Source organism: Bos indicus, chromosome X (assembly GCF_029378745.1).
Source record: "Bos indicus isolate NIAB-ARS_2022 breed Sahiwal x Tharparkar chromosome X, NIAB-ARS_B.indTharparkar_mat_pri_1.0, whole genome shotgun sequence".
Taxonomy (NCBI): domain Eukaryota; kingdom Metazoa; phylum Chordata; class Mammalia; order Artiodactyla; family Bovidae; genus Bos; species Bos indicus.
Window position 1 is genome coordinate 134,516,564 of NC_091789.1, and position 14,585 is coordinate 134,531,148.

The window sequence follows — 14,585 nt, forward strand, 5'->3', positions numbered from 1 at the left end:
TGTAGATTTTTTTTTTTTAAGTTTCCTCATCTTTAGAGTAAAGAGGTTGAGTTTGATCATCTCTGATACGGTCCAGCTCTGATTTCTGTATCAGTGAAATCAGGAACAAATGCCTCTGCTTTTGTTTCCTCCTCCCAGAGTGAAGGCCCTCATATAGGCCCAGCGTAAGGTCCACCTTGTCCTCAGGACTCCCAGAACACCTTGGTCCCCTGTCTTAGGGTACCTGTCATTTATAGATCATGTGAGGAAAGCCACATTCAGAGAGTACTCTGCCAGGAGGGAGGGGAGTTTTTTTGTTTCAGGACAGTCAGCTCTGGGCCAAGTCCTCATTCTGCCCCTCATCCTGAGCTCAGTGCCTTGGTTTCTCAGGCCAAGGCACCCGGTAAGGTGGTGTGAATGGTGGTGCCTACCCATTAGGAGGACTGTGCAACAGAGCTCAGCACTGTGCCTGGCACGGGGTGAGGGTCAGGGAGCACGAGTTACCCTTATTCTCCCAAGGTTGGCATGTTTGACTAGCCCTGGAGAGCTGGCTGCTGTAAACAGGATAGAGTGCCATCTAAATGCTATAGTATACAATATGTTCAGAGAAAAGCAGTTGCCTTGGAAAAATATAAAGGACTAAAATACTGAAGATCTTGAGCCTCCACATATTTTATTTCCAAACTTAGGTTTAAGGTGAACTTTTAGTTTATCTGTGTATCATGGCGTTGATACTCCTATTTTCCTAGGGATTCCTTGCTGCTGGTGAAATTGATCCCTTGAACAGAAGATTTTCCACTTCAGTCAAACCTGATGTCGTCGTACAAGGTTTGTGTGTTTCCTATTCATATTTAACTTTGGAAAACCAATGTAATTTTTACAGCACATTTAATTTTTTTAAAGACTGTGTATGGATATACTTTAGCATATATCAGTTCTGTGAAGTACGTTCTATAATTCAGCAGCTCCTAATCTCAGAGTTGGTTTCTAGCCAGCAGTTTTCTTGAATCTAAACCTTGATTGCAACTGGGGCACAAGTGATTCATTGAGCATCATTTTTCATAACTGCTGTCTTTTAAAAAGTAGAATGTGACCTTGCTGAAAACTCAAAACCCAAGTGAGAGTTCACTCATTCCTCCCTTGGAGGTCTGACTTCTTTCCAGAGCCGCTGGTCCATGTTCTCACCTGCCTCCCCTCCTCTCCAGCCGGCACTTCCACGGAAGTGCAGGACTAGCCTAACCACTGCTGCAGCGCTGGCTCTGACCGCCCCGTGACTTCTCTCTGTGCCTCAGGCTCTCCCTCCCACGGAGGACTCTCCCTCTCAAAGGGGACTCTCCCTCCCAGGGGGGACTCTCCAGGAGTGCACACGCCTCAGAGTGACCTCTACACCAGCTAGTATCAGCGCGTTGTGTCTATGCCTGTGTACCCTAGTGTACACTGTACATTTCTTAAGGACAGCGGCCTTATTTTTGTAGCTTCTGTGTTGCTTGATACACACACACTCAATATAGCAAAAGCAATTATTGAGAAAATGAAAGGAAACCCTGTCTGTGGCCACGGACGCATTTCGCTGCACTTGCCTGGGTTACAGCAGAGGTCGTGTGCAGGTCATCACCAGTCAGTGCTGTGTCCTAGGCCTGCCGAGACACGCCCAGCCATCACAGCATCTTGATGAGGGAGAAACTGTGACGATCATGGTTATCATCCCCCTCTTACATGTGAGGGACCCACAGCTGACCCCACTGTTTCTGCCTGTCACTGGAGCACATGCTGCCAAGTGATCCCTTCAGTCCACAAGGCCACTTTTCCAACTGTGGGCTGGCACAGCTTGACGGAGCCTGAGCACCATTTTTTTTTTTTAATGCAACAGAAGAAAACAGAGTAGAAAATATCAGAGGTTGTGGCCTAGAGGAACGGGAAGTCCGGTCTTGGAAACTTCTCTGTGTGCAGTTCTGTCATATCAGCAGGCTCACAGGTCTCCTCTGAAAGAGTCACTCCCACACAGTGACTGCTGTTCGGCTGTGATCCATGCGGACCTCTGCATGGTGTTGGAAGCTTCCAGAGAGATGGATGTGAAGGGCAGCTGCTGGCCCACTCCTGCATGGCCAATGTCCCCATGCTGGGGCCTGGGGCTTACCTTCCTGTCTCTGCTTGGCTCTAACTGTAGGTTCCCCTCGGGGCCTTGTTGTGAGGCTCAGATGAGGTCATGGGTATTAACATACTTTGGAGAAGTCTCACATGCTATGTAAGTACAAACAGCCTCATTTGTAGGTATCATAGCTTCAGGAGTCACCGGCCTCAGGGTTCAGTGGTAGTGCTCAGGGGGCTACATCAGCAGTAAAGAAGTCTTTCCTCTGGCCTCAACACCGCCCCAAGCTGCTCCAGTTCCTAGCAGGCTCCACACAGCTGGACCTGGCAGTGGCCACTCTCTGTATGGCCAGAGCTCCCTTCCTCTAGCCCCCTCCCTGACACTCCTTCCCTTTGTCAATGCATGATCCCTTCTCTTAAAAGCCGGTGGTACTGGTACAGCAGGAATGGGGGTCTAAGCCCATCTCAAACCCCACATCCCAGGCATCCCAGAGCCCTGCCTGCCAGAGAGCCAGATGCCCAGCCTTGCTCCCTGGAGATGGGCCCCAGCCCGGCCCACTGGGGTGTGCGACCCACCTCTGGGGTGGCTCTTGCCCATCAGCGGGGTCCGTGTGCTCTGCTTCCCGGTGGGCCAGGCTGCCCTACTACCACCAGCCCACAGGTAGGTCCACCCTTCCTTCTCTCCTGAGTGTATAAAGCTCCTCCCCATCAGTCAGAGAGGCAGGACATTGGTAACTTGGCTTGTGACCTGTTGCAAGCCATTTCAACTGGTCTTAGACTGTCTTGTACATTGAGGGCACTTGTTAAATATGCATTGTAGGTGTTGAGGGGAGATGAGGCCAGAGAGAATTGGGAAGAGCAACAGGACAAGTGCTGTCCATTTCCCTTCAAAACCTCCCAGCCTGTGGCAAGCCTGCTCATGTGTCTATGACAGATCAGAGACAAGAGCAGATGGCAGCGAGTGTCTGTGAGGGGACAAGGGCCACCGTCTAATGCAGACACTACGTTCTTGTTCACAGTGACTGTTCTGGCAGAAAACAACCACATTAAGGAGCTTCTGAGGAAACATGGGGTCAACGTCCAGAGTATCGCTGACATTCATCCAATCCGAGTCCAGCCAGGCCGCATCCTTAGTCACATATATGCCAAGCTTGGTAGGTTTGGGGAAGTAGCAAGGTGTTTTTGGGGAGGTTGCTTCTTGGTTCTAGGCTTGGGATCTGGGGGAAACTGTGATATATGTAAATTCTAAAGAGTTGGGCAAAGCACCAAAGTAGATGGTTTGATTGCTTTGATGTGAAGAGACAAGCCGGACAAGCACATTCCTCTCATGTCTGTTCAGGAGATGTCACCTCAGGTGGCCAGTGATTTGTCAGATATATGGTAAAATAAAGAGCCATTTGGAAATTCACAACTTAAGCAGTCATTTGCATCTTGATAATGTTTCTAAATTTTTTCCATGGTCTAAAAAATGCTCATTTACCCATTAAAATGGAGGTGTGTTCTCTTTATCTCAAATCTGACTGTTTAGGATCGTGGTTCCATACTAAATAAATAAAAAGTAAACGATAAACTCCTCTTAATAGTTTTATTCCATATTGATGTTTTACTGGGTGCTGTTCTTATATATGCATGAAAAGAAGGGAGTGGAATTCTTAATTCATCCTTGTCCCAAAAAGGATAACAGTATTGGAAAAACCAAACCCTAGAGTGAGTTGTTTAACATATCAGTAAGTTCAGGCTTAGGCAGAATCACTTGGATTAGATGTCACTGTGCCTGCTCTAACTTGAATTTCTCTCTTACTTTCTACACAGGACGGAATAAGAATATGAGATTGAGTGGGCGACCGTATCGGCACATTGGTGTCCTTGGGACATCGAAACTATACGTGATTAGGAACCAGATCTTTACTTTCACGCCCCAGGTGAGAAGAGCAGGCCAGTAGCAAAGCAACAAGCATTTGTTTATTAAGCTCTCTTTTTCTGTTTGGCGAGCTACTTTGAATGCAGCAGGATGTGCATGCAAGTGTTCAAATACAGACAAAAGATGACATCCAAGACCTAACACAGTCCTTTACTCATGGTTGGTGCTCATTAAATGCTGCTTAGCTCTGAGTATGCCATCACTTCCAGTATGAAATGCACACATTTTAAAAAGTGGCTAGTGCATGCCACTTACAGCCCTTGTGCCCCCTAACACTCTCTCAGCTTGTCAGCAGGGCCTCTGTCAGTGGACTCCCACATGGGGAGTCTGAGTTTTCAGGCCCCAGCCCCCTTGATGGGATTCTGAATATACTGCTTTTATGGGTCTTCTCTTTAGAGTTTTTGTTTCCAAAGGAAACTAGCCCTGTGGAATGCAGATGAGCAGCTAGAAAGGCCAGCTGAGGGATCAGTTTGTCAGCATGAGGCACAGCCCCGGGCACATAGTTGGCCATGGGCTCATGGGTCAGTCACCTCAAATTGCCCTTTCTCATCCAGCCTGTGCTGCTTGCTCAAATCTTAGGAGTTATTTCCCTTCATAACGAATTTTAGACCAGAGTGGAGTGTGCATGGGTCCAGAGGCCAGGGCAGCAGTATGATTTTCCTGGACACGATGCAACAGTGCCCATAGTTCACGTTAACCAGGCCGTCAGTCAGGTAAACAGTCTCCATGTCTCACCTGCTCTCAGCGGCCCTACTAGGAAAGCATCTCTGAGCTCAGCAGCCCTGGACCGCAACTGGAATTAAGGAGTTATTGATTTCCTTTCAGGGACAGCAGTGCTGGCTAGGTCCTTAAATCCCCATCTGAGGAGCCATAAATAGACCTAGCCTAGCGCCCTTTCCTCCCACAGTTAGTGCTAATGGAGCCCTAGCTCCAGGCTGGGGCAGATCGATGGGTGTGGTCACAAGGAAAGCCCCATGATGGAGCCAGGGTTGAGTCTCTTCTCTGGAAACAAAATGCAAGGATTGGTGCTGCGGTGAATGACAGCTGAGGTTGTGTGGAGGGAAGGCAGGACAGTGTTGAACCTGACCTGTTGTGACTTGCAGTTCACCGACCAGCATCACTTCTACCTGGCCCTGGACAATGAGATGATCGTAGAGATGCTGAGGATTGAGCTGGCCTACCTGTGCACCTGCTGGCGGATGACGGGCAGACCCACGCTCACCTTCCCCATCACGCATACCATGCTCAGTAAGTCCGTGAACTTGATCTGCCCTGACTCATGTCCCATGGGTGGTCTTGAATCTTTGCAAAATGTTTAAAATGAGTCCCATGGACAGAGCTAGGTACCAAAGAGGGTTCTGAGCAGTTAGGGTTCTGAGGTCGGGAACCTCCTATACGTACTTTAATTGGTTGGTGTTGATGAACACGTTTCAGCACATACCCAAACAAAGTATTCCCAGATGGAGTGAACTAATTCATCTGTTGTTTTTTTTTTTTTTTGTCTTTTTAGCAAATGATGGCTCAGATATTCATTCCGCTGTTCTTGCTACAATTCGCAAACTAGAGGATGGATATTTTGGAGGAGCTAGGTAATTTGTGATTTTTTCTAGAAAACAAAAGTAACATTGACCTTTCTTAAACCCTTTTACTGCCCTTCTCCCATTTTTCATATCCACTGCTGAACATAGAAGTGTAGAGCTTTGGAGTAAAAAGGAAGTTAAAACATCTAATCCGGTTTACCCATATGAAACTGGAATTATCTCTAAGCAGTATTTGCTGGGTGTTTGTGAAGCTTGTATGGGTGCCAGGAGGCCTGGAGCATAGAGCTGTGAGCGAATCAAGTCTCTCTGAAGTGTCCCCCTTGAGATGCATGTGTGGAATGTGGAGTCTGTTTCTGGTGCCTTGGGGCTGGTAGGTGCTCAGTAATCAAATCACTCCTTGGCTTGAGGGTGCCAACACCTTAAGGGATGGGGGCTCACCTCCCAGGGACACCCCTGTCACAAGGTAGAGGATTTCTCTGTAGCCTCTGTGTCTTGATCTCCGTGAAACTCCTGGAATATGCCAGAAGGGCCCCAGGAGAGCCTCAGCACGCAGCCAGCTCAAGTCACATGTGGCCTTTCCTGAGGTCAGGGAGGCTGCCACTAGGTCCCTGATGGAATGCCAGTTGCTAGAAGTGTTTGGAAATTGAAGTTTGCCTTTCTTCTCACATCCTCCCATGCCAGGGACCCTGCTGCCATGGTAAATTTTTTAAATTGTAAACTATATGTAATATAAAATTGCCCACCTTAACCATTTTAAGTGTACAATTCGGTTGCATTAAGTACATTCACATTGTTTGCAACCAGTCTCTTAGAGCTCTTTTCATCTTGTAAAACTGAAACTCTGTACCCCTGAAACCACTCTCCATCTGCCCCGCCCCTGGCCCTGACAACCAGGGTCTGCTTTCTGTCTCTAGGTGTCTCTCCTAAGTGGCCTCATCTAGTGTTTGCCTTTTTGTGACGGGTTGATTTCACTTAGCCTGATGTCCTCTGGGTTGAGTCACTGTATTATTTCTAAGCACCAGGGCTGGCACCTCTGCTCACTGAACTTGCTGTGGGGTTTGCTGCACACTTGAAGTGGCCCTTGCTCCAGGCTTCTCCTGGCCTTTCTCAGGAGTGTCAGCGAGGTCCTCCTCAGCATTCTGCTGTCAACATCCCAGGGCTGGTGCCATGACTGCAGTTGGCATCCACTTGTGTACAGTTCATCTCCAGCTTGGATAAGTTACCACCTGGCATATGGTGTCATAACCGACAGACAATACCATACGCCCGTAATTGACTGTTTTCCAAAATGAATTCTTTTTCTGAAATCTTAACATTGTCAAAAGGATACTGTGTACAATTGTTTGAGCATGTAGTGTATTCTGTCTATTTATGTGTCGTCTCACGTTGTCCTTTGCTTTGTCTTGAGCAAATATTCCTATTTTGTATGCAAAATATTCCTATTTTGTATGCAAGGATCTGTAGGCTCAGAGAGCCAGGGGTACAAGATGAGTAGGTGCCAAAGCGCCATGTAAATACTTTAACCACCGTGTTGAGCTGGATGGGGGCTTACAGGAATCGGGAGGGGCTCCTGGTTACAGAGTACGGCAAACAATTCCCAGATCCATGGAAAGAAAGAGGGATGCCTAGGCTCCACGATTCCTACTAAATAATTCATAATTAAAGTTGAATCTCATTTTGGCTCTTTTTTAAGTCTGAGGGTATTTGAGAAACTGAACTCACCGTACATGCCAGACTCTATCCTGTGGACCCACCTGGTTGTTGTTCGGTTGCTAAGTCATGTCTGACTCTTTGTGACCCCAATGGACTGCAGCCCGCCAGGCTTCCCTGTCCTTCACCATCTCCCAGAGCTTGCTCAAACTCATGTCCATCAAGTCAGTGATGCCATCCAACCAGCTCATCCTGTCGTCCCCTTCTCCTCCTGCCTTCAATCTTTCCCAGCATCAGGATCTTTTCCAGTGAGTCAGCTCTTCACATTAGGTGGCCAAAGTATTGGAGCTTCAGCATCAGTCCTTCCAATGAATATTCAGGACTGATTTCCTTTAGAATGGACTGGTTGGATCTCCTTGCAGTCCATGGGACTCTTAAGAGTCTTCCAGCACAACAATTCAAAAGCATCAAATCTTAGGTGCTCAGACTTCTTGATGGTCCAGCTCTCACATCCATACGTGACTACTGGAAAAACCATAGCTTTGACTATATGGCCCTTTGTCAGCAAAGTGATGTCTCTGCTTTTTAATTTGCTGCCTAGGTTGGTCATAGCTTTTCTTCCAAGGAGCAAGCATCTTTTAATTTCATGGCTGCAGTCACCATCTGAAGTGATTTTGGAGCCCAAGAAAATAAAGTCTGTCACTGTTTCCATTGTTTCTCCATCTATTTGCCATGAAGTGATGGGACCCAATGACATGATCTTAGTTTTTTGAATGTTGAGTTTTAAGCCAGCTTTTTCACTCTTTCACCCTCATCAAGAGGCTCTTTAGTTCATCTTCGCTTTCTGCCATAAGGGTGGTGTCATCTGCATACCTGAGGTTATTGGTATTTCTCCTGGCAATCTTGATTCCAGCTTGTGCTTCATCCAGCCCAGCATGTCACATGATGTACTCTGTATATAAGTTAAATAAGAAGGGTGACGATATACAGCCTTGACGTACTCCTTTCCCAATTTGGAACCAGTCCACTGTTCCATGTCCAGTTATAACTGTTGCTTCTTGCCCTGTATACTGGTTTCTCAGGAGACAGGTAAGGTGGTCTGGTATTCCTCTCTCTTAAGAGTTTTCTACAGTTTGTTGTGATCCGCACAGTCAAAGACTTTAGCATAATCAGTGAAGCAGAAGTACATGGTTTTCTGGAATTCTCTTGCTTTTTCTGTGATCCAACAGATATTGGCAATTTGATCTCTGGTTCCTCTGCCTTTTCTAAATCCAGCTTGAACATGGGGAAGTTCTCAGTTCAAATACTGTTGAAGCCTAGCTTGAAGGATTTTGAGAATGACCTTGCTAGCATGTGAAATGAGCACAGCTGTGTGGTAGTTTGAACATTTTTAGCATTGCCCTTCTTTGGTATTGGAATAAAAACTGACCTTTTCCAGTCCTGTGGCCACTGCTGAGTTTTCTAAATTTACTGGCATATTGAGTACAGCACTTTCACAGCATCATCATTTAGGATTTGAAATAGCTCAGCTAGAGTTCTATCACCTCCACTAGCTTTGTTCATAGTGATGCTTCCTAAGGCCCACTTGACTTCACACTCCAGGATGTCTGATCCTAGGTGAGTGACCACACCATCATTGTTATCCAGGTCATTAAGACCTTTTTTGTACAGTTCTATGTATTCATGTCACCTCTTCTTAATCTCTTCTGCTTCTGTTAGGTCCTTACTGTTTCTTCCCTTTATTGTGCTTATCATTGCATGAAATGTTCTCTTGGTATCTCTGATTTTCTTGAAGAGATCTCTAGTCTTTCCCATTCTATTGTTTTCCTCTATTTCTTTGCACTGGAGACCCCAGTTCTATTTTCCATTCCTGGATTGGGAAGATCCACTGGAGAAGGGATAGGCTACCCACCTACTCCAGTATTCTTGGGCTTCCCTTGTGGCTCAGCTGGTAAAGAATCCCCCTGCAATATGGGAGACCTGGGTTTGTTCCCTGAGTTGGGAAGATCCCCTGGAGTAAGGAAAGGCTACCCACTCCAATATTCTGGCTGAGAGAATTCCATGGTCTGTATAGTCCATGGGATCCCAAAGAGTTGGACAGGACTGAGAGACTTGCACTTTTACCTTTACTCGATTAGAAGGCTTTTCTCACTCTGAGGCAGCACTTCTTGCCTTCTTGAGGTTCAGAAACGTGTGAAATCATTTGCATTGCCTGCTTCTGTTTACTCTTCTCCAACTAAGCCATTTGAACCAGTCATAATCTGACCCTGGTAGCTCTGAGGCAGCCTATAGTTTTCTGCCTCCAGATCTAACATTTTAAGAATAATGTTAGAGAGCCACATAGTGCTGGCTGTCTTTCTGTAGGGTAGACATCCCAGGCTTGGGAAGCAAGAACTTGGAGACTGCTGCCTTTGTAGAAGAACCCCATACTGCCAAACCCTGTTCCCAGAGGTTCTGTGGAACTTTTCCCAGACTGACGATAGGGCGACTCTGAGCCAGTGTCCCTTCTGGAGATGGCCCACCCATCACATTCCTTCTAGAGAGAACTTGGCTCAGAGCAGTGACTCTCCCAACATTTACCCCCACTCTCCTCCCTGGGCCTTGTGTGACAGGGACTCATAAAAGCTAGCACTAGTGCACCCAGAGAATCATTTCCTGTGGTTTTATTCTGGTCTAGTTGTTTTAGGGCAAAAAATCCTCAAGGGTTGGCTCTGTTTAAAAGTGGTTCGCTCAGTATGTTTTGTAAAACTTTGGTTGGTTCAGTAAAATAGATATCTATTTGTGTTGGGTTTGGGAATAAGAAATCAGTATGATTCATTTTGGCTTCTAATATGCTGTGTGCTTCCACTTCATACTTGCTATTGAATTTTCATTTTCATTTCTTGGCTGGACTACTTGTATGGGGCAGTCTGCAAGTGACATATTTATGGATTCTGGCAGAAGTGCCACCTAGTTATTGAAAATCGTCTCTGGATGATTCATCATGGAAGTTTGTCCATGTCCACCTATATCTCTAACAAAGTGTCTCCTTGGCAGAGTAAAATTAGGGAGTCTTTCGGAATTTCTCACCACCTCTTTCTACACGTATCTGACCTTCCTGGATCCAGACTGTGATGAGAAGTTGTTTGATGATGCCAGTGAAGGGACCTTCAGTCCTGATAGTGATTCAGACCTGGGAGGATATTTGGAAGACACCTATAATCAAGGTACAGCTTGGAATGCCTTTGCAGGCAGTCCCTGAATTTATTTAAGCCTTGGCATTGTGATAAAGTTGCCCTAAAACTCAAGCACAGAAAATAATTGGTAACTAGTACAACAAAAAAGTCTTCAGAAACTTTGATGTATTAAAATGAATAAAAGAAAGTGTTAGTTGCTCAGTCATGTCAGACTCTTTGCAATCCCATGGACTGTAGCCCACCAGGCTCCTCTGTCCATAGGTTCTCCAGGCAAGAATACTGGAGTGGGTTGCCACTTTAAAAACCTAAACTGCAAAAGTGAGGCTTTTTTTTAAATCTAGAGGGACAAAGAGTTTCAGGAATGGAGACTTTTCACAAAATACAAAGAAACACATTTCCTGAATTTTCAAAGAAGTGGTAGAATGGTCTTGGCTCAATTGGATGTAAGTGATGAAATCTTACGTATATAACATTTCTCAAAGTGAGCAAGGTTGGAGTTGAAGTGACCTGTTTTTCACTTCTAGATAGGACTTGGGATTGGGTCTGTGGGGTGTTCCATAATGTGTAGCCCATTCAGGACAAATGAAAACCAAAAGATTGGATGTTGACTGCTGGCCCTCAGATTGTCTACATTTTCAGCTCCTCCTGGGATGATGTGATATAAACACCATCTTGACCTGTATTTTTCTTTTTTTTAGAATGAAGTTTTTCCAAACGATAACTTTATAAACACATGCATCATCTAGGTAAACCTCTTCCTTTCTAGAGGCAGAGTGGAAGTCAAGTATCTATATCAAAATGTTGTCTTCTGCTAAATCTGTTCAGCACTTGCAGCTACACATAATCAATTTTATGCATTTAGGTTGTTTCTGCAGCTTGTTTTCATTGGCTGTCCTTCTTACCTGTGTAATTACAGAAAGCCAGGACGAGCTTGACCAGTATATCAACCACCTTCTGCAAAGCACATCCTCGAAGTGCTATCTGCCACCTCTCTGTAAGAAGACAGAGGACAACCAGGTTTTCAGTGCTATCCATTCCACTCGGGATATACTTTCTGTGATGGCAAAAGCAAAGGGCTTGGAAATTCCATGTACGTTATTAACTCTTCTCTGCCTACTAAAATAACTTCTTTTATGAAAGTAATGTGTGAGCATAATGAACAAGTCAAAGGTCCTAAAGGCAACAAAGTGCAGCTGTTCACTTCCCCACCTTTCCCCGCCTCACTTCCCCACCTTTCCCTTCTCACTGCCCCACCTTTCCCCTCCTCACTTCCCCACCTTTCCCTCCTCACTTCCCCCAGTCCTTCTACTTAGGGACAACCGCTTTTCAACTCTTAATTGTTTCTTTTCATATTTCCATATCTTTGAATGACCTAAATCAAATCCCTTTTGATTATACAGTAGAAGTGAGAAATAGATTTAAGGGACTAGATCTGATAGAGTACCTGATGAACTATGGACGGAGGTTCATGACATTGTATAGGAGACAGGAATCAAGAACATCTCCAAGAAAAAGAAATGCAAAAAAGCAAAATGGCTGTCTGAGGAGGACTTAAAATTAGCTCAGAAAAGAAGAGAAGCAAAAAGCAAAGGAGAAAAGAAAAGATAAGCAGAGAATGCAGAGTTCCAAAGAATAGCAAGGAGAGATATGAAAGCCTTCCTCAGAGATCAATACAATGAAATAGAGGAAAACAATAGTATGGGGAAGACTACAGATCTCTTCAAGAAAATTAGAGATACAAAGGGAACATTTCATGCAAAGATGGGCTCAATCAAGGACAGAAATGGTATGGACCTAACAGATGCAGAAGAGATTAAGAAGAGGTGACAAGAATACACAGAAGAACTATACAAAACAGATATTCACAACCCAGATAATCACAATGGTGTGATCACTGACCTAGAGCCAGACATCCTGGAATGTGAAGTCAAGTGGGCCTTAGGAAGCATCACTATGAACAAAGCTAGTAGAGGTGATAGAATTCCAGTTGAGCTATTTCAAATCCTGAGAGATGATGCTGTGAAAGTCCTGCACTCAATATGCCAGCGAGTTTGGAAAACTCAGCCGTATCCACAGGACTGGAAAAGGTCAGTTTTCATTCCAATCCCAAAGAAAGGCAATGCCAAAGAATGCTCAAACTACCACACAATTGCACTCATCTCACACACTAGTAAAGTAATGCTCAAAATTCTCCAAACCAGGCTTCAGCAATACATGAACCGTGAACTTCCAGATGTTCAAGCTGGTTTTAGAAAAGGCAGAAGAACCAGAGATAAATTGCCAACATCCGCTGGACCGTCAAAAAAGCAAGAGAGTTCCAGAAAAACATTTATTTCTGCTTTATTGACTATAGCAAAGCCTTTGACTGTGTGGATCACAATAAACTGTGGAAAATTCTGAAAGAGATGGGAATACCAGACCACCTGACCTGCTTCTTGAGAAACCTGTATGCAGGTCAGGAAGCAACAGTTAGAACTGGACATGGAACAACAGACTGGTTCCAAATAGGAAAAGGAGCACGTCAAGGCTGTATATTGGCACCCTGCTTATTTAACTTATATGCAGAATACATCATGAGAAACGCTAGGCTGGAAGAAGCACAAGCTGAATCAAGATTGCTGGGAGAAATATCAATAACCTCAGGTATGCAGATGACACCACCCTTATGGCAGAAAGTGAAGAACTAAAGAGCCTCTTGATGAAAGTGAAAGAGGAAAGTGAAAAAGTTGGCTTAAAGCTCAACATTCAGAAAACGAAGATCATGGCATCCAGTCCTATCACTTCATGGCATATAGATGGAGAAACAGTGGAAACAGTGGCTGACTTTATTTCTTTGGGCTCCACAATCACTGCAGATGGTGGTTGCAGCCATGAAATTAAAAGACACTCCTTGGAAGGAAAGTTATGACCAACCTAGATAGCATATTAAAAATCAAAGACATTACTTTGCCAACAAAGGTCCATCTAGTCAAGGCTATGGTTTTTCCAGTGGTCATGTATGGATGTGATAGTTGGACCATAAAGAAAGCTGAGCACCAAAGAACAGATGCTTTTGAACTGTGGTGTTGTAGAAGACTCTTGAGAGTCCCTTGGACTGCAAGGAGATCCAACCAGTCCATCCTAAAGGAGATCAGTCTTGGGTGTTCATTGGAAGGACTGATGTTGAAGCTGAAACTCCAATACTTTGGCCACCTGATGCCAAGAGCGGACTCATTTGAAAAGACCCTGATGCTGGGAAAGATTGAGGGTAGGAGGAGAAGGGATGACAGAGGATGAGATGTTTGGATGGCATCACCGACTCAATGGACATGAGTTTGAGTGGACTCAAACTCATGGTGGACAGGGAGGCCTAACGTGCTGCGGTTCATGGGGTTGCAAAGAGTCGGATATGACTGAGCGACTGGACTGATCTCCTGTCTTTGATGCATCAAGTTTATTCAGTATCTGTGACCTTTCTCTTATGCAGGTGAGGAATTCACCTGTCTTAAATCACCCCTCCTCTACTTCACTTCCTCTAACCTGTCCATGCAGTTATATTAAGGTTTAGTTAAATCAGTATTCACTATTTCTGTCTTTGTATGTATGTAAATATTATTCCCAGTATTAAGGTTTAGTTAAATCAGTATTCACTATTACTCTCTTTGTATGTGTGTAAATGTTATTCCCAACTCAGTATTATAGTATACTACATTATCATTTTTGCTTTTCATTTTTTTCTAAAAATAACAGTTGCCCTTGTAATTAGCTTCACTTCCCTCCAGTGGCCACGCAATAGAAACTTCCACAAGGTCAACCATATATATGAAACTCATGGTCTCACTACTTAGAGTCCAAAAGTCTCCTCCTGTCTGACTGATTGCTCTCTAGGCCTTTTGCATACCTGGCATCCTGGGACTCTTCTTTATTATAATCCTTGGAATCTCCTTTGCTTATCTCTTCAGTTGGGTTCCCTGTTTCTTGATTCTGGCGTATTCTCCCTTCTCAATTTATTCCTTTGGTGGAATACATTCTAGAATAGTTTCAATAGTTTCATTGGAACAGGGCCCAGTGATGGTAGCCCTCATTGTGCGTGTTTCTGAAGTTCACTGACCGTTTTGGCCTGGCTGCCCTCTGTGTCCAGGATGTAGATTTTTTATTTCCAGTTGGCTGCATGCTGCATGTAGGATCTTAGTTCCACAGCCTGGTATCAAACCCATGCCCCCTCCAACGAGGGTATGGAGTCTTAACCAC

The 14,585-nt window shown here is 44.9% G+C and overlaps 1 protein-coding gene across 4 annotated transcripts in view; it reads left to right on the forward strand.

Moving 5' to 3' along the window:
• PHKA2 (phosphorylase kinase regulatory subunit alpha 2) overlaps positions 1-14,585 on the forward strand; it is a 91,753-nt gene that overhangs the window by 57,295 nt on the left and 19,873 nt on the right. For all 4 annotated transcript variants that reach the window (XM_070784765.1, XM_070784766.1, XM_070784767.1 and 1 more), the window contains exons 14-20: positions 729-807; positions 3,087-3,221; positions 3,880-3,989; positions 5,092-5,236; positions 5,499-5,577; positions 10,216-10,385; positions 11,272-11,445. In XM_070784765.1, coding sequence (XP_070640866.1) covers positions 729-807; positions 3,087-3,221; positions 3,880-3,989; positions 5,092-5,236; positions 5,499-5,577; positions 10,216-10,385; positions 11,272-11,445 — 892 coding nt within the window. The remainder of the gene's footprint in view (positions 1-728; positions 808-3,086; positions 3,222-3,879; positions 3,990-5,091; positions 5,237-5,498; positions 5,578-10,215; positions 10,386-11,271; positions 11,446-14,585) is intronic.